Genomic DNA, 23,158 nt, shown 5'->3' on the forward strand with positions numbered 1-23,158 from the left:
CCGCAATAACAGACCGGAGAGTCTCCATGCGGAAGCGAGGCACACGCAACGCCTTGTTTACTCCTTTGAGATCCAGAATGGGCCGGAAGGTGCCCTCCTTTTTGGGAACCAGGAAGAATATGGAATACCGACCCGACCGGAGCTGGTCCTGTGGAACCGGAACCACCGCCCCCAGAGCCTGTAGATGATCGACTGTTTGGGCTATAGCCATTTGTTTTTCCACCGGGCCGCACGGCGATATCATAAAGAGATCCCGGAGGGGACGTACAAAATCCAACTCGTAGCCGTACCGAACCACAGCGAGGACCCATTGATCCGAAGTGATTTTGACCCACTCCTCCCAGAACCGGGATAGGCGACCTCCGATAACGGGAACGGAGGAGTGGGCCTGCGCACCTTCATTGCGCGGGCTTGATGGCAGCGAAACTTTGGGACGAGCCCCCGCGTTGAGGCCTCCTGCCGCGAAAGGAAGGAGACCAAGACTGGGTTCTTGTTGCCTGCTGCCGCTGGGGAAAGGAACCACCTCTTCCCGCACGGAAACGCCTTTGCCCCCGAAAGCAAGCCCTGGTATTACCAAACGACCGAGGTTGCCGAGGCCTATCCTCCGGCAACTTGTAAACCTTGTTGTCTCCCAGGTCCTTAATGAGCTGATCTAGTTCCTCCCCAAACAGCAACTTGCCCTTAAAGGGGAAGGAACCTAACCTCGCCTTGGAGGTGGCATCCGCCGACCAACGACGGAGCCACAGCAACCTCCTGGCTGAGACCGCCGAGGACATAATGCGAGCCGAGGTGCATAACAAGTCATATAAGGCATCCGCTGTATAAGCGACCGCCGCTTCAACACAATTGGCCTGCTCAGCTTCGCCCGGAGGAAGCTCCTGCGTGGTCAGCAGCTGCTGGACCCAGCGCAGGTTGGCCCTCTGCACGAGGCTGCTGCATGCCGCCGCCCGGACACCCAGTGCCGCCACGTCAAAAATGCGCTTCAGTAAGACCTCCAGCTTGCGATCCTGGAGGTCCTTCAATGCTATGCCCCCTGTCACGGGGATAGTCGTATGCTTGACCACAGCCGTGACAGCCGAATCTACCGCGGGTGTCTTCAAAAATTCCAATGAATCCTTAGGTAAGGGATATAGCTTTTCCATGGCTCGATTAACTCGCAGGGAAGCCTCTGCAGTTCCCATTCCTTCGAGACAATCTGCAAGACCTTGTGGTGGAAAGGAAAAGTCTGAGGGGGGGCCCGAAGCCCTGCCATAGCGATATCCCCCGTGGACGTGTCCGCCTCTTGAGGCGTCGTCGTCAACTCTAGCTCCTGCAGCACGTGAAGAATAAGGGAGCTTAACTCATCGTTTCCAAACAAGCGTAGCACCTGGGGGTCATCCCCCTCTACGGACCCCTGCTCATCCGCTGTCAACAAATCCGGAGCCCCCGGGGATTCCGGAGCGGCTCCTGTGTCTCTCATGCCCTCAGCTCCCCCCCGCCGCGGGCGGGGAACCTTGACCCCGGAGGACCCCACCCCCTGTGGACTCCCCCGGGGCAAGGAAGTTATCTTGGGAACCTTCGGGGGAGTGGGAACCTCCGCCTCCCAGCCGGATTCTGCCTGCAAAAAGGCTTTGTGCATTAAGAGCACAAAGTCCGAAGAAAATGGCACCGACCTTTTTAAATTCTTCCTCGGGGAATCCGCTGAGGGGGGGCCTCGGAGACCCCAAATCGGGCTGGGAGCGTGGGCTTCGAGCGCCAGGAGAAGGAGGAGGGGAGATTTCCTCCTCCGCTGAAGATTCAGACTGCCTCGTGGCCAAGATGGCCGCCGCACTCCTCCCCGATGGAGGAGGGGCCGGAGACCGGCTGCTGGATGCGCTGCTATGCCGCGACGCAGAGGGGAGAGGAGACCCGCGAGGGTCCCCCGCCCCCGGGAACACGGGAGAGTTGCGCCCCCGCCTCCCCACAGGTCAGACAGACCGAAGATCGCGGCATCAAGGAGAGCCCGAGCTGCAATCAAGAAATGGCGCCAAAATCCCGGTGAGGAGAGCCTCACAGCTATCGCGCGCCGGGTGAGCTAGCCACCCCCTCCGGGGTCCGAAAGGCACTGGCAGGCCGGGGTTAAAAAGAGTGAGCTCACTGCCTGTCTCCAACAGGTCTTAAGTGGCTCTGCAAGAAAACACTTCAACTTTTTTTTTTTTTTTTAAACCCCCTTCAGGGCTAAACTCCCTGGAATTGGGGGGAGGGTGACCGGCCCACCGGTAAGCTCTCCCCCAGCCACACGGACACTCTATCCCGGGAATAAAAGGAGGGTATTGCCCTCCGAGCCTGCCCCACACTGAGCTCCAACCGCGCAGCGCAAGACAAACTGACACAGACAGACAGGCAGACAGAGATCTTGTCCCCTGTCCTCTATTTCTTTTTTTTTTTTTTTTAATATTTCCCAGTACCGAGAAAACTGACCAGACCAGGACCGCAGGTTATGCCTCTCAATCTGCTGGAGTCAGAGAATATACTGAGGGATGGCAGGTTATGCCTCTCAATCTGCTGGAGTCAGAGAAGATACTGAGGGATGGCAGGTGCCACACCAGTGTATCTAGGGGGTGCTTTCAGTTTTCTCTCTGACTCCATCTGCTGGAGGGGAGGCACAACCCAGCAGTCTGGACTAATCCTGCTACGTACTGGGAAATTCCTGTCCATCCCCAAGCTTTGGTAATTAGTCCCTGGAGTCTGACTACATCAAAAGAAGCAAGAATATATAGTAAGGTAGCCACCGTCCCTCATTTCACCTGTCAGGTTTGATCTCCTAAGGTAAGAGGTGTGTGTGTGGGACTGTTGCATGTTGCTTACCTTATCCTTGGATGAATTCAGCCTCTGGTTTGTTGGACCCAGGAGCCCATTGGTAGATTCCTATCGTATATCAAGTCAACCCCAAATCATCTTGCATTTAAGGTGAAGAGCCTCAGTTTGGACATTCATAATATGTAAACCCTTCTGGCCTTTCTTTGTACCTTTTCTGACATTTTGGAGATCTGAATATCGTGCTTCAAATACGATGCGCGTATGATGGGTCTGTAACACGTGTGCACCACATCTGTAACACGCGTGCACCACATCTGAAACATGTGTGCACCACATTCTGTATGGGGGGTGATTGATGTGTGCGTATGATGGGTCTGTAACACGCGGGCACCACATCTTGTATGGGGGGTGATTGATGTGTGCGTATGATGGGTCTGTAACATCTTGTATGGGGGGTGATTGATGTGTGCGTATGATGGGTCTGTAACACGCGGGCACCACATCTTGTATGGGGGGTGATTGATGTGTGCGTATGATGGGTCTGTAACACGCGGGCACCACATCTTGTATGGGGGGTGATTGATGTGTGCGTATGATGGGTCTGTAACACGCGGGCACCACATCTTGTATGGGGGGTGATTGATGTGTGCGTATGATGGGTCTGTAACACTCGGGCACCACATCTTGTATGGGGGGTGATTGATGTGTGCGTATGATGGGTCTGTAACACGCGTGCACCACATCTGTAATACGCGTGCACCACATCTTGTATGGGGGGTGATTGATGTGTGCGTATGATGGGTCTGTAACACTCGGGCACCACATCTTGTATGGGGGGTGATTGATGTGTGCGTATGATGGGTCTGTAACACGCGTGCACCACATCTGGAACACGCGTGCACCACATCTTGTATGGGGGGTGATTGATGTGTGCGTGTGATGGGTCTGTAACACGCGGGCACCACATCTTGTATGGGGGGTGATTGATGTGTGCGTATGATGGGTCTGTAACACGCGTGCACCACATCTGTAACACGCGGGCACCACATCTTGTATGGGGGGTGATTGATGTGTGTGTGTGATGGGTCTGTAACACGCGGGCACCACATCTTGTGTGGGGGGTGATTGATGTGTGCGTGTGATGGGTCTGTAACACGCGTGCACCACATCTTGTGTGGGGGGTGATTGATTTCATGCACTTAAGAACATAAGAACATAAGAAATTGCCATGCTGGGTCAGACCAAGGGTCCATCAAGCCCAGCATCCTGTTTCCAACAGAGGCCAAACCAGGCCACAAGAACCTGGCAATTACCCAAACACGTAGAAGATCCCATGCTACTGATGCAATTAATAGCAGTGACTATTCCCTAAGTAAACTTGATTAATAGCAGTTAATGGACTTCTCTTCCAAGAACTTATCCAAACCTTTTTTGAACCCAGCTACACTAACTGCACTAACCACATCCTCTGGCAACAAATTCCAGAGATTTATTGTGCGTTGAGTGAAAAAGAATTTTCTCCGATTAGTCTTAAATGTGCTACTTGCTAACTTCATGGAATGCCCCCTAGTCCTTCTATTATTCGAAAGTGTAAATAACCGAGTCACATCTACTCGTTCAAGACCTCTCATGATCTTAAAGACCTCTATGATATCCCCCCTCAGCCGTCTCTTCTCCAAGCTGAACAGCCCTAACCTCTTCAGCCTTTCCTCATAGGGGAGCTGTTCCATCCCCTTTATCATTTTGGTCGCCCTTCTCTGTACCTTCTCCATCACAACTATACCTTTTTTGAGATACGGCGACCAGAATTGTACACAGTATTCAAGGTGTGGTCTCACCATGGAGCGATACAGAGGCATTATGACATTATACAGAGGCATTATGACATTTTCCGTTTTATTAACCATTCCCTTCCTAATAATTCCTAACATTTTATTTGCTTTTTTGACTGCTGCAGCACACTGAGCTGACGATTTCAATGTATTATCTACTATGACGTCTAGATCTCTTTCTTGGGTGGTAGCTCCTAATATGGAACCTAACATCGTGTAACTACAGCAAGGGTTATTTTTCCCTATATGCATCACCTTGCACTTGTCCACATTAAATTTCATCTGCCATTTGGATGCCCAATCTTCCAGTCTTGCAAGGTCCTCCTGTAATGTATCACAGTCTGCATGTGATTTAACTACTCTGAATAATTTTGTATCATCTGCAAATTTGATAACTTCACTCATCGTATTCCTTTCCAGATCATTGATATATATATTGAAAAGCACCGGTCCAAGTACAGATCCCTGAGGCACTCCACTGTCCACCCTTTTCCACTGAGAAAATTGACCATTTAGTCCTACTCTCTGTTTCCTGTCTTTTAACCAGTTTGTAATCCAAGAAAGGACATCGCCTCCTATCCCATGACTTTTTAGTTTTCGTAGAAGCCTCTCATGAGGGACTTTGTCAAACGCCTTCTGAAAATCCAAATACACTACATCCACCGGTTCACCTTTATCCACATGTTTATTAACCCCTTCAAAAACATGAAGCAGATTTGTTAGGCAAGACTTCCCTTGGGTAAATCCATGTTGACTGTGTCCCATTAAACCATGTCTTTCTATATGCTCTACAATTTTGATCTTGAGAATAGTTTCCACTATTTTTCCTGGCACTGAAGTCAGGCTCACTGGTCTATAGTTACCCGGATCACCCCTGGAGCCTTTTTTAAATATTGGGGTTACATTGGCCACCCTCCAGTCTTCAGGTACAATGGATGATTTTAATGATAGGTTACAAATTTTAACTAATAGGTCAGAAATTTCATTTTTGAGTTCCTTTAGTACCCTGGGATGCATACCATCCGGTCCAGGTGACTTGCTACTCTTTAGTTTGTCAATCTGGCCTACTACATCTTCCAGGTTGACAGTGATTTCGTTCAGTTCGTCTGACTCATCACCCCTGAAAACCAACTCCGGAACTGGTATCTCCCCAACATCCTCATTAGTAAACACAGAAGCAAAGAATTCATTTAGTCTTTCTGCAATGGCCTTATCTTCCCTAAGAGCCCCTTTAACCCCTCGGTCATCTAATGGTCCAACCGACTCCCTCACAGGTTTCTTGCTTTGGATATATTTAAAAAAGTTTTTATTATGAGTTTTTGCCTCTATGGCCAACTTCATTTCAAATTCTCTCTTCACCTGTCTTATCAATGTTTTACACTTAACTTGACAATGCTTATGTTTTATCCTATTTTCTTCAGATGGATCTTTCTTCCAATTTTTGAAGGATGATTTTTTGGCTAAAATAGCCTCTTTCACCTCACCTTTTAACCATGACGGTAATCGTTTTGCCTTCCTTCCACCTTTCTTAATGCGTGGAATACATATGGACTGCGCCTCTAGGATTGTATTTTTAAACAATGTCCAAGCCTGTTGAACACTTTTAACCTTTGCAGCTGCACCTTTCAGTTTTTTTCTGACTATTTTCCTCATTTTATCAAAGTTTCCCTTTTGAAAGTTTAGTGTTAGAGCTGCAGATTTACTCATTGTCCCCCTACCAGTTATTAGTTTAAACTTGATCATGTTATGATCACTGTTGCCAAGTGGCCCCACCACCATTACCTCTCTCTCCAAATCCTGTGTTCCACTAAGAATTAAATCTAAAATAGCTCCCTCTCTTGTTGGTTCCTGAACCAATTGCTCCATGAAACAATCATTTATTACATCCAGGAACTTTATATCTCTAGTGCTTCACGTGCAGATCCTGCAGGTACTTCCCTGTCCCCAGTCTGAGTTTCTACCTGAGGCAGCAAAGTAAAGGGACTTGGCAAGGTCGCCGTGGGATTTTGGACCCTGGCTTCCTTGCTTCATGAAACACCAGGCAGACAAAAAAAGACAAACGGGGATAGACAATTATCTGAGCCGGTATTGCTTATGCTGGGAAATGACCACTCAAAGGTACAAAGTCCTTGGATAGCCAAATACGGCTTTGCTCTCTGTAACTGATAAATGTTTTTAATCTGTTTTGCAATTCTCGAATTTATTTCTTTAAACACTTACAGGAAGAATTTTTAAGGTAGAAACCTTTATATAGTAGTCCAGGAAAATACAGCAGTTGTATTAAAACTTGAATCACGCTTATCTTTATTTCTTGTGCACAAATCTTCCATCCGACGACTTTTTCCAAAATTAGACAGCACAAGCTTGCTCAGAAGTTGAAAACATGACTTGCCCGAGGCTGGCTGTGTTTCCACGCTCTGTGTCAGGGCTGGGGGATGGAGTTAGAAGATGGATGAACACTAACTACTGTCTCCTTTCTCACTTATACAGAGCAAAGCCGTATTTGCCTCTCCAATGAGTTTGTACCTTTGGTCATTTCACAGGATAAGCAATACCGGGCATAGGTTTATAGGCTCATGTACAGGGAGAGCTGGCGAGCTCGGGTGCCCAGGCCATTCACCTGGGCGTGCAATTCAGTAAAAATATTTAAAGGAGGCGCTAGGGACACTAGTGGATCCCTAGCGCCTCCTTTTTGACAGGAGCGGCGGCTGTCAGCGGGTTTGAAAGCAGATGCTTAATTTTACTGGCATCGGTTCTCGAGCCTGCTGACAGCCACAGGTTCGGAAAACAAACGCCAGCAAAATTGAGCGTCCGTCTTCAGGCCGCAGGCAGATTGTAAAAATGTTGTGTTTTATTTTTTTACTTTTGGGGCCTCTGACTTAATATCGCTATGATATTAAGTTGGAGGGTGCACAGAAAAGCAGAAAAAACTGCTCTTTTGTGCACTTTCCCAGTGCCTCTGGCAGGCGTTAAATTCTGAGAGTAAAATGTGTGGCTTGGCTGCACATTTTACTTTCTGTATGGCGCGGGAATAACTAATAGGGCCATCAATATGCATTTCCATGTTGTGGGCGCTATTGGTTTCGGGGGGGGTTTGGCTGTGTGTTTTCTCTACGTGGTATTACCCCTTACTGTATAAGGGGTAAAAATATCGTGTCAAACGCGCGGGCTGTTTCTCCTGCTGCTGTATTCACTTTACTCCTCCTAGTGGCTGCAGGTAGTGCTACCATCAGCTCTTGCTTCTACCTCCGTTTAATATACTTTAGCACACACCCAGCTTTAGCTACTGTTGCTCAGCTTTGCAAACACATTACAAGTCGTCAAGCAATAGCCCCTGGTTCGTGTTAACCCTTCACAGTGGTACCTGCCTATTCCTGTGCCTCAGATTAGCCGAGCCTTCCTTCTGTAAGATGCATGAATCAGATGGCAGCAGAGCCACCAGACTTTGTAATCTCTCTCTCTCTTCCTACCCCTGCACAGATGGTCCGCGTTTCCTGGCTCTTTTTGTTTTCCAAGTTCTTTGAACTGCTGGACACGGTAAGTGGAGCAGGAAGTGACAGGGAGGGGGTTGGATGAGGTGCACTCTGAGAGGGGGGGAAGAAAGGTGCCTTTATTGCTTATGTAATATTTACATGCCTGGCCCTGTAGCCTAAAAGAGCAATGGATATCTGCTAAGGGCGAGGTCTGTGGGGGGGGGGGGGGGGCTCCTACCAGGCTTTGGGGCCAGATACACTAGGGAAGAAGGGGTGTGAGCCAAGGATGCGGCAGCACAGCTCAGGAATTCCTGCACTGATACCCACACTGTGCTTCCCTGCCACCTTCAGGTGTTCTTTGTCCTGCGGAAGAAGTACAGCCAGATCACATTCCTGCATATCTTCCACCATTCGGTCTTGCCCTGGAGCTGGTGGTGGGGAGTCAAGTTTGGGCCAGGTAAGAATCGCTCTCCAGAATATTTGGGTTATAGGAGCAGCACAATGGTGGTAGCTGGAAAGAGGGGAGGTGCTGAGGACGGGCAGCTGCTGCTGAGGAGGTAGGAACCTGGGGGTAATGGGGAAGGTGCTGAGGAGGGTGGGAGCCCCCGGTGAGGACGGGAAGCTGCTGCTGAGGAGGTAGGAACCTGGGGGTAATGGGGAGGCGCTGAGGAGGGTGGGAGCCCCCGGTGAGGACGGGCAGCTGCTGCTGAGGAGGTAGGAACCTGGGGGTAATGGGGAAGGCGCTGAGGAGGGTGGGAGCCCCCGGTGAGGGCAGGCAGCTGCTGCTGAGGAGGTAGGAACCTGGGGGTAATGGAGAGGCGCTGAGGAGGGTGGGAGCCCCCGGTGAGGGCAGGCAGCTGCTGCTGAGGAGGTAGGAACCTGGGGGTAATGGAGAGGCGCTGAGGAGGACGGGAGCCCACGGTGAGGGCGGGCAGCTGCTGCTGAGGAGGTAGGAACCTGGGGGTAATGGGGAAGGTGCTGAGGAGGGTGGGAGCCCCGGGTGAGGACGGGCAGCTGCTGCTGAGGAGGTAGGAACCTGGGGGTAATGGGGAAGGTGCTGAGGAGGACGGGAGCCCCCGGTGAGGACGGGAAGCTGCTGCTGAGGAGGTAGGAACCTGGGGGTAATGGGGAGGCGCTGAGGAGGGTGGGAGCCCCCGGTGAGGGCGGGCAGCTGCTGCTGAGGAGGTAGGAACCTGGGGGTAATGGGGAGGTGCTGAGGAGGGTGGGAGCCCACGGTGAGGGCGGGCAGCTGCTGCTGAGGAGGTAGGAACCTGGGGGTAATGGAGAGGCGCTGAGGAGGACGGGAGCCCCCGGTGAGGGCAGGCAGCTGCTGCTGAGGAGGTAGGAACCTGGGGGTAATGGGGAGGCGCTGAGGAGGGTGGGAGCCCCCGGTGAGGGCGGGCAGCTGCTGCTGAGGAGGTAGGAACCTGGGGGTAATGGGGAGGCGCTGAGGAGGGTGGGAGCCCCCGGTGAGGGTGGGCAGCTGCTGCTGAGGAGGTAGGAACCTGTGGGTAATGGGGAGGCGCTGAAGAGGGTGGGAGCCCCCGGTGAGGACGGGCAGCTGCTGCTGAGGAGGTAGGAACCTGGGGGTAATGGGGAGGCGCTGAGGAGGGTGGGAGATGGTGGAGCCTCCAGGGAATGGACAGAAATGGGGTTGGCTACAGCTGAGAGGGCAGGAAATTAGGGTGGATGGGGTAGGGGACATAGGGGAGTACTAAGGAAATCAGAATATGGTGGCCCCCCCCCCCCAGTGAGTGAATGAATGGAGATGGTGACTTGGGGAGAGAAGGAGGGGAGGCAACGCTGGAATGAGAGAGAAGGGGAGCCCCCAGTGAGGGAGCAGGCACAGTCATGGGGGGCTGTCACTGAGGTGGAAGGGACAAGGGAGCTTGCAGATGAAGGAACACAGAGTTGTACTTCATACCTTGCAGGTGGAATGGGCTCCTTCCATGCCATGATCAACTCTCTGGTCCATGTCATTATGTATTTCTATTATGGGCTTTCGGCTGCTGGCCCTCGTTTCCAGAGGTACCTGTGGTGGAAAAAGCACATGACGGCGATACAACTGGTGAGTAGCTGGGCTGGGGATGTGATTATAGATATAGAGATAGATATAATATGTATATTGTGGTTATGGCCTGCTGTGTTAGCCTCGAGTGTAGAGAGAGGTGGGAAGAGTTTCCCTTTGATTCTATCAGTCTATGAACTAACCAAAGCTTATTTGTACCACGTAAGTGCTGTCTTCAGATAGCCAATTCCCATCAATTAACCACAAATGTTCCAGGTTCCCAAACAATCACAGGTCAAGTCCTGTTACCTAGCACAGAGCTGCAGGATGGCCTCTAGTACCAGACTGATTATCCCCTGAAGGGACTGAAACTGCATTCATATAGGAGCATAGGCAAATGGCCCATCCGGCCTGCCTAGATATTTCTCTCTGCTTCTCTACCACTTTGGGTAGGCCTATGCCCATAGAAGGCAGTCTAGAGATATCTATAGGAGCGTGTATGTGTATGTTCCCTGTACGTACCTGGATCAGTCCAGAAAAAAATAACTATCCAATGAGGGAAACCAAACGTAATAAAGGAATGCATATCAGCTTAACGTATGTGCTCGTAACGAAAAATCTACAGGCTCTTACCCGCAATCCATTGCGGGCCTGTGGATTATTCGTTAAGAGCACACATGTAAATCTGATGTGCATTCCCATTTTATTACATTTGGTTTCCCTCATTGAATAGTTACTTTTTGTGTGATTTTGTACAAAAGGGTTTTTTTGGCTGTTATTATTCTTAATTATCACCACCAGCAGCCTGCTGTGTGTCTTACTCTGCTTCTCAGTCCTGTTCCTAGCACTGTCCTCTTATCTGTTCCAAGCAGGTTTTTAAACTTTATTACCTTGCTGGCCTCCAGCACCTCCGCTGCTAGACTGTTCTAGGCCTTGTCATCTTCCTTTCGGTTCTCTTACAAGTTTATTTAATCCAACATTCCCTGTACGTACCAGGATCAGTCCAGACTCCTGGGTTTATGGAGACAGAGAAAGTTTTACTGACACTGCTTGATATAAGCACTGGTGCCACCTGCAGTTCCTCAGTATTTCTCTGTCAGCAGCTGCTTTTTGGTTTTAGGGCGCTCTCTCCTTTCAGGCTGAGCTGAAGCTGGACAGCTCCCCTCAGCCTTGGGAGAGCAGAGGCCCTGTTTTTGTAAAGTTTAAAAAAAAAAAAGTTTCCGCAGGAAGCAGCTGCAGTGGGGTGGTAAGTATCTCCCGGGCTCTGCAGGGACAGTCTCGCCAGGCTCCATGGGTAACCGCGTGGTCGGGCGTGCTGCACGGCTCCTGCCCGCCTCTGCCGTCTCTTATCTCTCACTGCTCGGCGTGTGAACAAGGTCAAGGAAGATATTCAGCACCTTTTGGTCAATGCGCCCCTGTGGATGCCGGAGATGCTGCAGACGGTGACTACAGCGGTGCGCAAGGGGGATTTCCTTGTGTCCTTGGATCTAATGGAAGCGTATCTGCACTTTTTCATCTGAACAGACCATCAAAGGTTCTGCGATTCACGGTGCTAGAACATTTTCAGTTTCGAGCACTTCCCTTCACGCTGGCGACTACACCAGGAACATTCACAAAAGTGATGAGGGTGGCAGTGGCCCTCAAGAGAAGGGAAACCAGTGGCACATTCGGGCGAAGTCGGAGATTGTGTTGCTGTTCCATGCGACTGTTTTCCCTGGGCTGGGGAATAAACCTAGCAAAGAGCCACCTGGAGCCGTCTCAGTTGCTAGAATATCTGGGAGCAATGTGTGCCTCCCCCTGTTCAGCTGCTGGAGCTGTCGGTTCCCAGAGTCTGGGATTATTTACAGATGCTGGAGTCTGTGCCATGAGCCTTTAGAAAGCTCACACGTCACCTCTTCAGAAGATACTGTTGTCGGAGGAGTTTCAGCTACCATTGCTACTCCAGATCCAGTCTCTCGTGGTGGCGGAGAATGGAGTGGATCTAAACCATTAAGAAGGGATCTTTGAAGAATCTTGCCCTGAAATCTCTGTTCTTGGTGACTATTCGGTTAGGCGAATTTAAGAGCTACAAGACTTATGGTGCAGTGATCCTTTTTTTGTGGGTTTCGGATGACTGAGTCTCATTGCGTGCGGTGTCATGTCGGCTATTCTGTTGTCACTGCCCCGGTTTCAGCCGGTCTGGTGCATGTTTTGCACTCTCAACTTTGTCAGGCACTTCTTACATCCTTGTTTTCTATTTTTTTTACTTTCACTTTCCTTTTTGTCTCAAAGAGCCCATAAAAAAACACCCGACACTGTTTCCCTTATGGGTTTTCTTATCTCTACCGCACAGTGGGAAGCTTTTTCTATTTGCTGTCACTGCACCCTTGGCATTTTCACGCGCTTTGAGCGTTGTAGAGCGTTTACGACTGCTCCTCTCTGCACGTGCTTTTCAGCCGTGGTTGGGCTCCATCCTTGATGTCACCCATTTGTGAGGACTAACATCCTGCTGTCCTGTGAGAACACCTGTTACATCAGGTAAGCAACATTTGCTTTCTGGTCTTGAGTCATTTTTTAGGTTGATGTTTGAGTAATTTGATTTTTTTTCATTAAAGAAGTTGGCGAAGTCATCACTGCTGATCTTTGGTGGTGATAGTGATTGATCGTCTTGAGAGGTTTTTGTAAGGGTTTTTACTATGTTGAAGAGCATCTTAGGGTTTTGTTGGTATTTGGAAATTTTTTTGGAGTAGAAGTCGTTTTGTGTTTTTTGTTTTATGGATGAGTTTTTACATTCGGCAAGTTGTGATTTGTATGCATATAGAAGTGTAGTTGTGGTGTTTATTCTCCAGGAACTCTAATTTTCTGAGTTTCCTTTTTGCTGCTCTGATGTTTTTGTTGTACCAGGGATTTTGATTTTTTTGTTTCTTTTATTGTTTTTGTTGTTATGGGATTTATCTTGTCTGCTACAGTTTTCGTGATGTTGAACCAAGAAGAAGTTGCATTTTCTATGTTTGATAAATCAATATTTGTTAATTCAGTCTGCAGATTTGTTTGAACTGTTTCCATGCAGAAAGGTGGATGATAGGTTTTGGTGGTGTGTTTTTTTTGTTGAGTGTTTATAAGAGAATAGATTTGTGTGGATGATAGAATGGTCTGACCATGGAATTTTAGAAATTGTCGTTTGGTGATTCGACCAGAACTTGGTATTGATGAAGATTAGGTCTAGTGTGTGACCTGCCTTGTGTGTAGGGCCAGTGATAATTTGATTAAGACATAGAGATGATAGTGCATCAGTGATTGATTGAGGATGCAGGTGATAGGGGGGGTAGAGTCCATATGTAGGTTGAAATCACCTAGAATAATAGGTTTGGTAATAGTTTGGTCAGAAAAAAGTTAAGTGGTGAGCAGTTTTTTCGAGAGTGGTGGGGGCAGTATAATAGGCAAATTTGTAAGTGTGGAGAATCAAATAATGCAATTTCTAGTGGAGAGCAATTGCTTGTTGGAATTGGTTTCAGTTGTAGATTTTTTTTTGAGATGAGCATTAAGCCTCCTCCTTTCTTTTTTGGTCAGGGTAAAGAAAAAGTTCTATAAGAAGAGTTGTTGATTTGGTTGATTATTAGTGTCAGTGTGTTTTGCCCAAGTTTCTGTGATAGCTATAAAGTCTGGTTTATCATCTTGGAGAAGGTCGTTGATAGGAATTTTTTTGATTATTGATTGAGCATTAAAGAGTAGGAAGGAGAGTGTTAGAGTGAAGTGTTGTTGTGATTAATCGTTGTGTGTTGAATTTTGAGATTTGTTTTAGATTTCATACTTTTTACTTTCCAGTTGTTGTTGGAGTTTGTTCTGTTTCTGTTGTCTTTGCATTCTGATGAAGGTTGATGGATTGCCATTTTTCTTTATGTTCAGGGTGAATTTGGAGTTTATATATTGCCGGCACTTGGCATTGCACAAAGGGGATAGCCTCTTTGTCGTGCCCCTTTGGGGGCGCCACGCACATGTTTCTATTTTTAATTTGTGGATCCTTATTTTGTGTCTGAGGGTTAGTGTTCTGCATGTGTGATTTAAGCTTAGGGATTCTGTTGATATGTATTTTATAGCAGTCTGGATTGTCCTTGTTCAGTAGGAGCTGTATTGGCCTTCTAGGGCCTGGTATAGTTATGGTGTTGCCTTTTCATAGATAAGGTTGTTTCTGTTTGAGTCCTGGGAGTTAATGTTTTGGTACAGTGGATTCAGCTTCTGGAGTAAACCATAGTCTTGGCAGGCTGTGAGCGCTTTTATTAGCGCTATATAAATATCCAAAAATATTTTTCCTGAGGTTGTGAGACAAAGGTCTTTTTCAGATGTAAATATCTCTGATCCAGCATGGACCTATATAGCTTCAAAACTCTCTACAATATTTATAGGTAAATCTTAAGCCGTTTCAGAATCCTACGACTGGAATTTATTTTATTTGAGTTTTTGTTTTGTTTTTTTTCATCTCCAATTCTGAATGTGATTTTCAGAATTGTTATATTCTATGTACAGTTTATTTTATCTGGAGAGAGAGAATTTTGTGAAATCAAGGCACACTCCACGTGGCATAGAGCTGGTGAGAGCACACTGAGTTGAAATTGGCAGCTTATTTTTGAGACAGAGTCAACCAGAATGATCATCCCTTGGTCCTTGCAGTATGGTTGGTGACAAACATAAAGCTCGCAGGAACTCAGCTGTACTCTACTCTGTTCTGTTTGGGTTTTTTTTATGATCCTTTTGGAAAACGGGAGCTTAACCAAAATCTCAGGGTGGGGAGTCTAAGTATGTAAAACTTTTTTGTAGAAAGGAAAAGGTGTTCCCTGTGTTAAAGGAATGTTGTTTGTAATAGGAAGTCTCCCCGGTCTTCACGTCCGTGGAAAAGTTGGCCACGCTGCCTGGAAGGGGGACGTAACCCAGTTGCCTTGACTGGACTGGGGTGGCAGGATGAAATGGAACTCTAATTTATATAAAGGGTTCCAGAGCTGGGCAAAATGCAGGAAACTCTCAAAGAACAAAATTGCTGAACATATAAGTATAGTTTAATGGGACAAAGCCAACATGGATTTAGACAAGGGAAGTCTTGCCTCTCCAATCTGCCACATTATTTTGAAGGCGTAAGTAAACATGGATAAGGGCGAATCAATTGATAGAAGTCTCTCAGGGACTGTAAAACTTTCTGGAAATCCAGATACACTGAGGAAATTAAAAATCCATGGGATAGGAGGCAGTGTCCTTTTATGGCTTGGGACCTGGTTGAAAGATACAAAACAGAGTAGGGCTAAATGGTCAGTTCTCTCAATGGAGGAGAAAGTTAAATAGTGAAGGGCCCCAGCAATCTGTGCTGGGACCACTGCTTTTAATATATTCATTAATGACTTTGAATAATTATGTCATCTGCAAATTTGACCACTCATCTCATTGTCCTATTTCTAAGTTATTTAATCAGAAGAAGATTATGAGAAATTGCAAGAGGACCTTGTGAGACTAAGACTGGGCATCCTGTAAATACAATTTTATGTGGGCAAATGCAAAGTGATGTACACAGGGAAGAGTAATCCAGATTATTACTACACCATGCAAGGTTCCACATTTGAAGTCACCATCCAGGAATAAGGATCTAGATGTCGTCATGGATAATACATTGAAATCTCCTGCTCCGTGTGCAGCAGCCAAGAAAGCAAACAGAATGCAGGGATTATTAGGAAAGGAATGGAGAATAAAACAGAGAATATCATAATGTCTCTGTATCACTCCATGGTGCATCCTCATCTTGTGTTCATATATCATACACAAACAGAATGCTGGGGATTATTAGGAAAGGAATGGAGAATAAAACAGAGAATATCATAATGTCTCTGTATCACTCCATGGTGCATCCTCATCTTGTGTTCATATATCATACACAAACAGAATGCTAGGGATTATTAGGAAAGGAATGGAGAATAAAGCAGAGAATATCATAATGCCTCTGTATCACTCCATGGTGCATCCTCATCTTGTGTTCATATATCATACACAAACAGAATGCTGGGGATTATTAGGAAAGGAATGGAGAATAAAACAGAGAATATCACACTGCCTCTGTATCAGTCCATGGTGCGACCTCATCTTGTGTTCATATATCAGACACACACAGAATGCTGGGGATTATTAGGAAAGGAATGGAGAATAAAACAGAGAATATCCTAATGCCTCTGTATCACTCCATGGTGCATCCTCATCTTGTGTTCATATATCATAAACACACAGAATGCTGGGGATTATTAGGAAAGGAATGGAGAATAAAACAGAGAATATCATAATGCCTCTGTGTCACTCCATGGTGCATCCTCATCTTGTGTTCATATATCATACACAAACAGAATGCTGGGGATTTTTAGGGAAGGAATGGAGAATAAAACAGAGAATATCATAATGTCTCTGTATCACTCCATGGTGCATCCTCATCTTGTGTTCATATATCATACACAAACAGAATGCTGGGGATTATTAGGAAAGGAATGGAGAATAAAACAGAGAATATCATAATGTCTCTGTATCACTCCATGGTGAGACCTCATCTTGTGTTCATATATCATACACAAACAGAATGCTGGGGATTATTAGGAAAGGAATGGAGAATAAAACAGAGAATATCATAATGTCTCTGTATCACTCCATGGTGCATTCTCATCTTGTGTTCATATATCATACACAAACAGAATGCTGGGGATTATTAGGAAAGGAATGGAGAATAAAACAGAGAATATCATAATGCCTCTGTATCACTCCATGGTGCATCCTCATCTTGTGTTCATATATCATACACAAACAGAATGCTGGGGATTATTAGGAAAGGAATGGAGAATAAAACAGAGAATATCATAATGCCTCTGTATCACTCCATGGTGCGACCTCATCTTGTGTTCATATATCATACACAAACAGAATGCTGGGGATTATTAGGAAAGGAATGGAGAATAAAACAGAGAATATCATAATGCCTCTGTATCACTCCATGGTGCATCCTCATCTTGTGTTCATATATCATACACAAACAGAATGCTGGGGATTATTAGGAAAGGAATGGAGAATAAAACAGAGAATATCATAATGCCTCTGTATCGCTCCATGGTGCATCCTCATCTTGTGTTCATATATCATACACAAACAGAATGCTGGGGATTATTAGGAAAGGAATGGAGAATAAAACAGAGAATATCCTAATGCCTCTGTATCTCTCCATGGTGCATCCTCATCTTGTGTTCATATATCATACACAAACAGAATGCTGGGGATTATTAGGAAAGGAATGGAGAATAAAACAGAGAATATCCTAATGCCTCTGTATCACTCCATGGTGCATCCTCATCTTGTATTCATATATCATACACAAACAGAATGCTGGGGATTATTAGGAAAGGAATGGAGAATAAAACAGAGAATATCATAATGTCTCTGTATCGCTCCATGGTGCATCCTCATCTTGTGTTCATATATCATACACAAACAGAATGCTGGGGATTATTAGGAAAGGAATGGAGAATAAAACAGAGAATATCATAATGTCTCTGTATCACTCCATGGTGCATCCTCATCTTGTGTTCATATATCATACACAAACAGAATGCTGGGGATTATTAGGAAAGGAATGGAGAATAAAACAGAGAATATCATAATGTCTCTTTCCCTGTACGTACCAGGATCAGTCCAGACTGCTGGGTTATGTCTCCCCTCCAGCAGATGGAGTCAGAGAGAAAACTGAAAGCACCTCCCAGATATACTGGTGCGCCACCTGCCGTCCTTCTGTATTTCCTCTGACTCCAGCAGATGAGAGACATAACCTGCGGTTTGTCCTGACTAAAATTCTTTTCGGGTGTTTTCTTCTCTTTTTTCCGCCTAAACTATCTACACTGTCTAGCTCAACTGGGTTTTCCCTAGTTTAAAAAAAAAAAAAAAAAAAAAAAGAGATTGTTTATTTCTGGTTATTATTTTATCAGCGGTGCTCGTTTGGGATCAGTGTTCAGGCAGGCGTGGAGAGCTTCGCTCTCCTTCTTTCCTGGATTAAGTGTCCTTTTGGTCTCGGGGGAGAGTTCACCGGTGGGCCGGTCACCCTCCCCCCCCACTGCCAGTGGAAACTGAAGAGGGCTTTTCTCAAATTTCAAAAAAAAAAAAAAAAATAAAAGTTGATCCGTTGCGAGCACTTAAGTCCTGCTGGTTGCAGGCAGTGCTCTGTTTCATGCCCTAGCCTGCCGCGCTTACCAGGGACTCCGGAGGGGGTGGATTGTTGTTCACCCGGCGATATTTTATAGCTCCTGTTTGGCGCGCTTTTTGGCTACTGTACAAGCACTTACCTTTGGCGCGTTTTGTGTGCTGTCTCCGGATGCCGCGATCTTCGGCCTGCACGGCCTGTGGCAGGGCGGGGGCGCGACTCTCCAGGGAGGGTCTCTGCTCCCGTTGTATTCCCGGGGGCGAGGGACCCTCCCGGGGGCCGAGCGCTGCCCGCAGCGGCACGATCCAGGTTTCTTCGGCGCGGCAGGGGAGACTGGCTGCCACGCGGTCGACAGCCCCGCCTCCCTGTGAGGGGGAGCCGGCGGCCATTTTAGGCGCGCGGCAGCCTGCTGAGATGGAATCGGAGGATGAGGGTTCCTCTCCTCTTTCGCCGCCCGATTTGAGCCCGCGCTGGGGAACTGACCGAAATGGTCCTCCGGCCCCTCCCCCTTCGGGCTCCACTAAACGGAGGGTTCCTTTCTCCTCCAAATTTGTCCTTTTAATGCATCAGGCATTCTTAGAGGCAGAGGCAGGCTGGGAGCCGGATGACCCCCCCCCCCCCCCCCCGCAAAGGTTCCTAAGGTGTCTCCTATTATAGGCATAGCGGGGGTGACTAGAAAAGCGGGGGCTTCAGGGGGAGCCGGCGACGTATCTTTAGGGGGCGCCAGTGATCCAGATGTCGACCAGGGATCTCCGGATGCTGCGGGGGCAGGGGTCTCGGAACCACAGGAGGCTCTCGAGGGGGATGACCCCGAAATTTTGCGCCTGTTTGGCAAGGATGAGCTGAATTTTCTCATTCAGCATGTGTTAAAGGAATTAGAGATTCCCGCCCCGCAGCAAGACACAGATACCTCTACGGGGGATGTAGCAACGGCGGGTTTGAGGGCCCCCCCCGCAAACTTTTCCTTTACATCCCAAGGTTGTACAGCTGGTATCTAAAGAATGGGAGGTTCCAGAGGCTTCCCTGCGGGTTAGCAGGGCAATGAATAAGTTGTACCCTCTGCCCTCACAGTCTTTGGAAATTTTTAAGGTTCCGGCCGTAGATTCGGCGGTCACCGCTGTGGTGAAGCATACTACCATTCCGGTCACGGGAGGCGTAGCGTTGAAGGATCTTCAGGACAGGAAGTTAGAGGTGCTCCTGAAGCGCATGTTTGAAATAGCGGCCCTGGGAGTCCGTGCAGCAGCGTGCAACAGTATGGTGCAGAGAGCCACTCTCCGCTGGGTTCAGCAATTGCTTACCACACAGGAGCTCCCGCCTGCCGAGGCGGAGCAGGCTAACTGTGTGGAGGCGGCGGTGGCTTACACAGCGGACGCCTTGTATGATTTGCTGCGAACCTCTGCCCGTACTATGTCCTCGGCGGTCGCTGCTCGACGATTACTTTGGCTTCGCCGTTGGTCGGCGGACGCCTCGTCTAAGTCACGTCTAGCCGCTTTCCCCTTCAAGGGGAAGTTATTGTTTGGTGAGGAATTGGACCAACTCATCAAAGACCTGGGGGATAATAAGGTATATAAATTGCCGGAGGACAAGCCCCGGCAGTTTCGTCCTTTCGGGAATGCGCGATCCCGTTTTCGGGGGCAGCGCAGATTTCGCTCCGGAAGGGGTGGTTCTTTTTCGCAGAAACAGCAAGGCCCAAGGTCGCAGTCGTGGTCTCCTTGGTCTCCTTCCTTTCGTGGCAGGCGGCCGCAGCGATTGGGAGCTTCCCAGCAACCGTCCGCAGGGAAACCTCCCCAATGAAGGCGCGCTGGCCCACTCCTCCTTCCCCCGTATCGGAGGTCGGTTATCCCTGTTTTGGGAGGAGTGGGTCAAAATCACGTCTGATCAGTGGGTTCTCGACGTGGTGCGCTACGGTTACGAGTTGGACTTTGCTCGGCCCCTCCGGGACTTTTTTATGATATCGCCTTGCGGGCCTCGAGAAAAGCAACTGGTTATCGCCCAGACGGTAAACCACTTACGGACCCTCGGGGCGGTGCTGCCCGTTCCCTCGGACGAGACAAGAACGGGCCGCTATTCCATTTATTTCCTAGTTCCGAAGAAGGAAGGTACGTTCCGTCCTATTCTGGATTTGAAGCGAGTAAACAAGGCGTTGCGCGTTCCCCGGTTTCGCATGGAAACTCTACGGTCTGTTATTGCGGCCGTCCACAAGGGAGAGTTTTTGGCTTCTTTGGATCTAGCCGAGGCGTATCTCCACATCGGAATTCGGGAACGGCATCAGAGGTATCTGAGGTTCATGGTGTTGGGAGAACATTACCAGTTTTGCGCCCTCCCATTCGGCCTAGCTACGGCTCCGAGAGTGTTCACCAAGGTTCTGGTGGTGGTCGCAGCCTCCCTGCGACGGCAAGGGATATTGGTTCATCCCTACCTGGACGATTGGCTCATACGGGCGAAATCGGAGAGCGACTGCCACAGGGCGGTTCAGTTGGTGGTGCAGCAACTACAGTCGCTAGGCTGGGTGGTCAACTTTGCGAAGAGCCAGCTAGTTCCAAGTCAGCGGTTGGAATTTTTGGGAGCTCGTTTCGATACCCTGGTGGGCAAGGTATTCCTGACTCGGCAGAGGATGGACCATCTGATGTGTCAGGTTCAGAGGCTGCTGGGTCTCCACTTGCCCACAGCCTGGGACTATATGCAGGTCATTGGACATATGGTGTCTACTCTGGAGATGGTACCGTGGGCTTTTGCTCATATGCGGCCGTTGCAAAGGGCTCTCCTTTCGCGCTGGGATCAGAAATCCGAGGATTACGGAGTACAGTTACCACTGTTGGAGCCGGCGCGCTCCAGCTTAGCGTGGTGGTTGGTCCCAGACAATCTGCTACAGGGAGTGGACCTCGAGCCTCCCGATTGGGTCATCGTGACGACGGATGCCAGCCTGACCGGTTGGGGAGCTGTCTGTCAATCACGTGCGGTACAAGGGTCGTGGACCCCTCGCCAAGCTTCGTGGTCCATCAACCGTCTGGAGACCAGGGCGGTCCGCCTCGCCTTGCGTCAGCTTCTGCCCTTGGTGCGGGGACGGGCAGTTCGGGTCCTCACAGACAACGCAACCACGGTAGCATACATAAATCGCCAAGGCGGCACGAGAAGTCAGCAGGTGGCGGTCGAGGTGTCCTTATTAATGACCTGGGCAGAGCGCCACCTCGCCCGCATCGCGGCCACTCACATCGCAGGCGTAGACAACGTGCAGGCGGATTATCTCAGCCGTCAGTACTTGGATCCCGGGGAATGGGAGCTCTCGGACCAGGCGATGAGACTCATCACCCGGCGATGGGGTGTGCCTCGACTAGACCTGATGGCAACTCGGCTCAACGCCAAGGCAGCGCGTTTTTTCAGCCGGAGGCGAGAACACGGATCGGAGGGGGTGGATGCACTAGCGATTCCATGGCCTTGTCACATCCTACTATATGTGTTTCCCCCCTGGCCCTTAGTCGGCAAGGTGTTGAGGCGTCTCGAATCCCATCAGGGTCCAGTGATTCTGGTGGCTCCCGAGTGGCCAAGAAGACCATGGTTTGCGGACCTAGTCAATCTTGCCGGGGACGGACAGTTACGGTTGGGCCACCTTCCGAATCTTCTTCGTCAAGGACCGGTATTTTTCGACCTGGCGGATCGCTTTTGTCTCGCGGCTTGGCTTATGAACGGAGGCGCTTGAGAAAGAAAGGTTATTCTGAACCGGTGATCTCCACCTTGCTTCGCGCGCGGAGGCCTTCTACCACGCTTGCTTATGCCAGGGTGTGGAAAGTTTTTGACTCCTGGTGTGCGGCCGCCCAAGTTCAGCCTCGGCGTGCGGAGATAGCGGATATCCTTACTTTTCTTCAGGATGGTCTGAAAAAGGGCTTAGCTTACAGTTCTCTGAGAGTCCAAGTGGCGGCTCTGGGTTGTTTGAGGGGAAAGATTGAAGGCTCCTCCCTCTCATGTCATCCGGACGTGGCCAGATTCTTACGCGGTGTTCGAAATTTGCGTCCTCCTCTCAGAGCCCCTTGTCCTTCCTGGAACCTAAATTTGGTACTCAAGGGCCTCACCGTCGCGCCTTTTGAGCCACTGAAGCGAGCCACCTTAAAGGATCTCACCCTCAAGACTGTGTTTTTAGTGGCTATAGCGTCTGCGCGTCGGGTATCGGAGCTACAGGCACTTTCGTGCAGGGATCCGTTCTTGCGTATCTCGGACTCAGGGGTGTCGTTACGTACGGTTCCTTCGTTTTTGCCTAAGGTCGTATCGGCTTTTCACGTTAATCAGTCCGTGGACTTACCGTCGTTCTCGGAGAAGGAGCGGCAATCTTCTCAGGGGTCCGACTTGAAGCGTTTGGATGTTCGTCGAGTGCTCTTGCATTATTTGGAAGTCACCAATGCTTTTCGGCGGTCGGATCATCTCTTCGTGTTGTGGCAGGGGGCCAAGAAGGGTTTACAGGCCTCTAAAGCAACTATTGCCCGATGGCTGAAGAGCGCAATAGCGGCCACGTACATTGGGTGTGGTAAGTCCGTTCCAGACGGGCTTAAAGCTCATTCTCTCCGATCCCAGGCGTCTTCCTGGGCCGAGAGTACCCTGGTCTCTAGCCAGGAGATTTGCAGGGCGGCCACTTGGAAGTCGTTGCATACTTTTGCCCGACATTATCGAGTTGATGTTCGGGGGCCGTCGGCTGATTCTTTTGGCAGCAGTGTGATTCGAGCGGGACTCTCAGGGTCCCATCCCATTTGAGGCGGCTTGGGTACATCCCAGCAGTCTGGACTGATCCTGGTACGTACAGGGAAAGGAAAATTATGTTTCTTACCTGATAATTTTCGTTCCTGTAGTACCAAGGATCAGTCCAGACGCCCGCCCTATCTTGTGCAAGAGATTCCGC

At 48.9% G+C, this 23,158-nt stretch overlaps 1 protein-coding gene across 2 annotated transcripts in view; it reads left to right on the forward strand.

Annotated features, from left to right (window-relative positions):
* ELOVL1 (ELOVL fatty acid elongase 1) overlaps positions 1 to 23,158 on the forward strand; it is an 80,396-nt gene that overhangs the window by 51,770 nt on the left and 5,468 nt on the right. For both annotated transcript variants that reach the window (XM_029618985.1, XM_029618986.1), the window contains exons 5-7: positions 8,091 to 8,147; positions 8,435 to 8,540; positions 10,015 to 10,151. In XM_029618985.1, coding sequence (XP_029474845.1) covers positions 8,091 to 8,147; positions 8,435 to 8,540; positions 10,015 to 10,151 — 300 coding nt within the window. The remainder of the gene's footprint in view (positions 1 to 8,090; positions 8,148 to 8,434; positions 8,541 to 10,014; positions 10,152 to 23,158) is intronic.

This window comes from Rhinatrema bivittatum, chromosome 10, assembly GCF_901001135.1.
Source record: "Rhinatrema bivittatum chromosome 10, aRhiBiv1.1, whole genome shotgun sequence".
Taxonomy (NCBI): Eukaryota; Metazoa; Chordata; class Amphibia; order Gymnophiona; family Rhinatrematidae; genus Rhinatrema; species Rhinatrema bivittatum.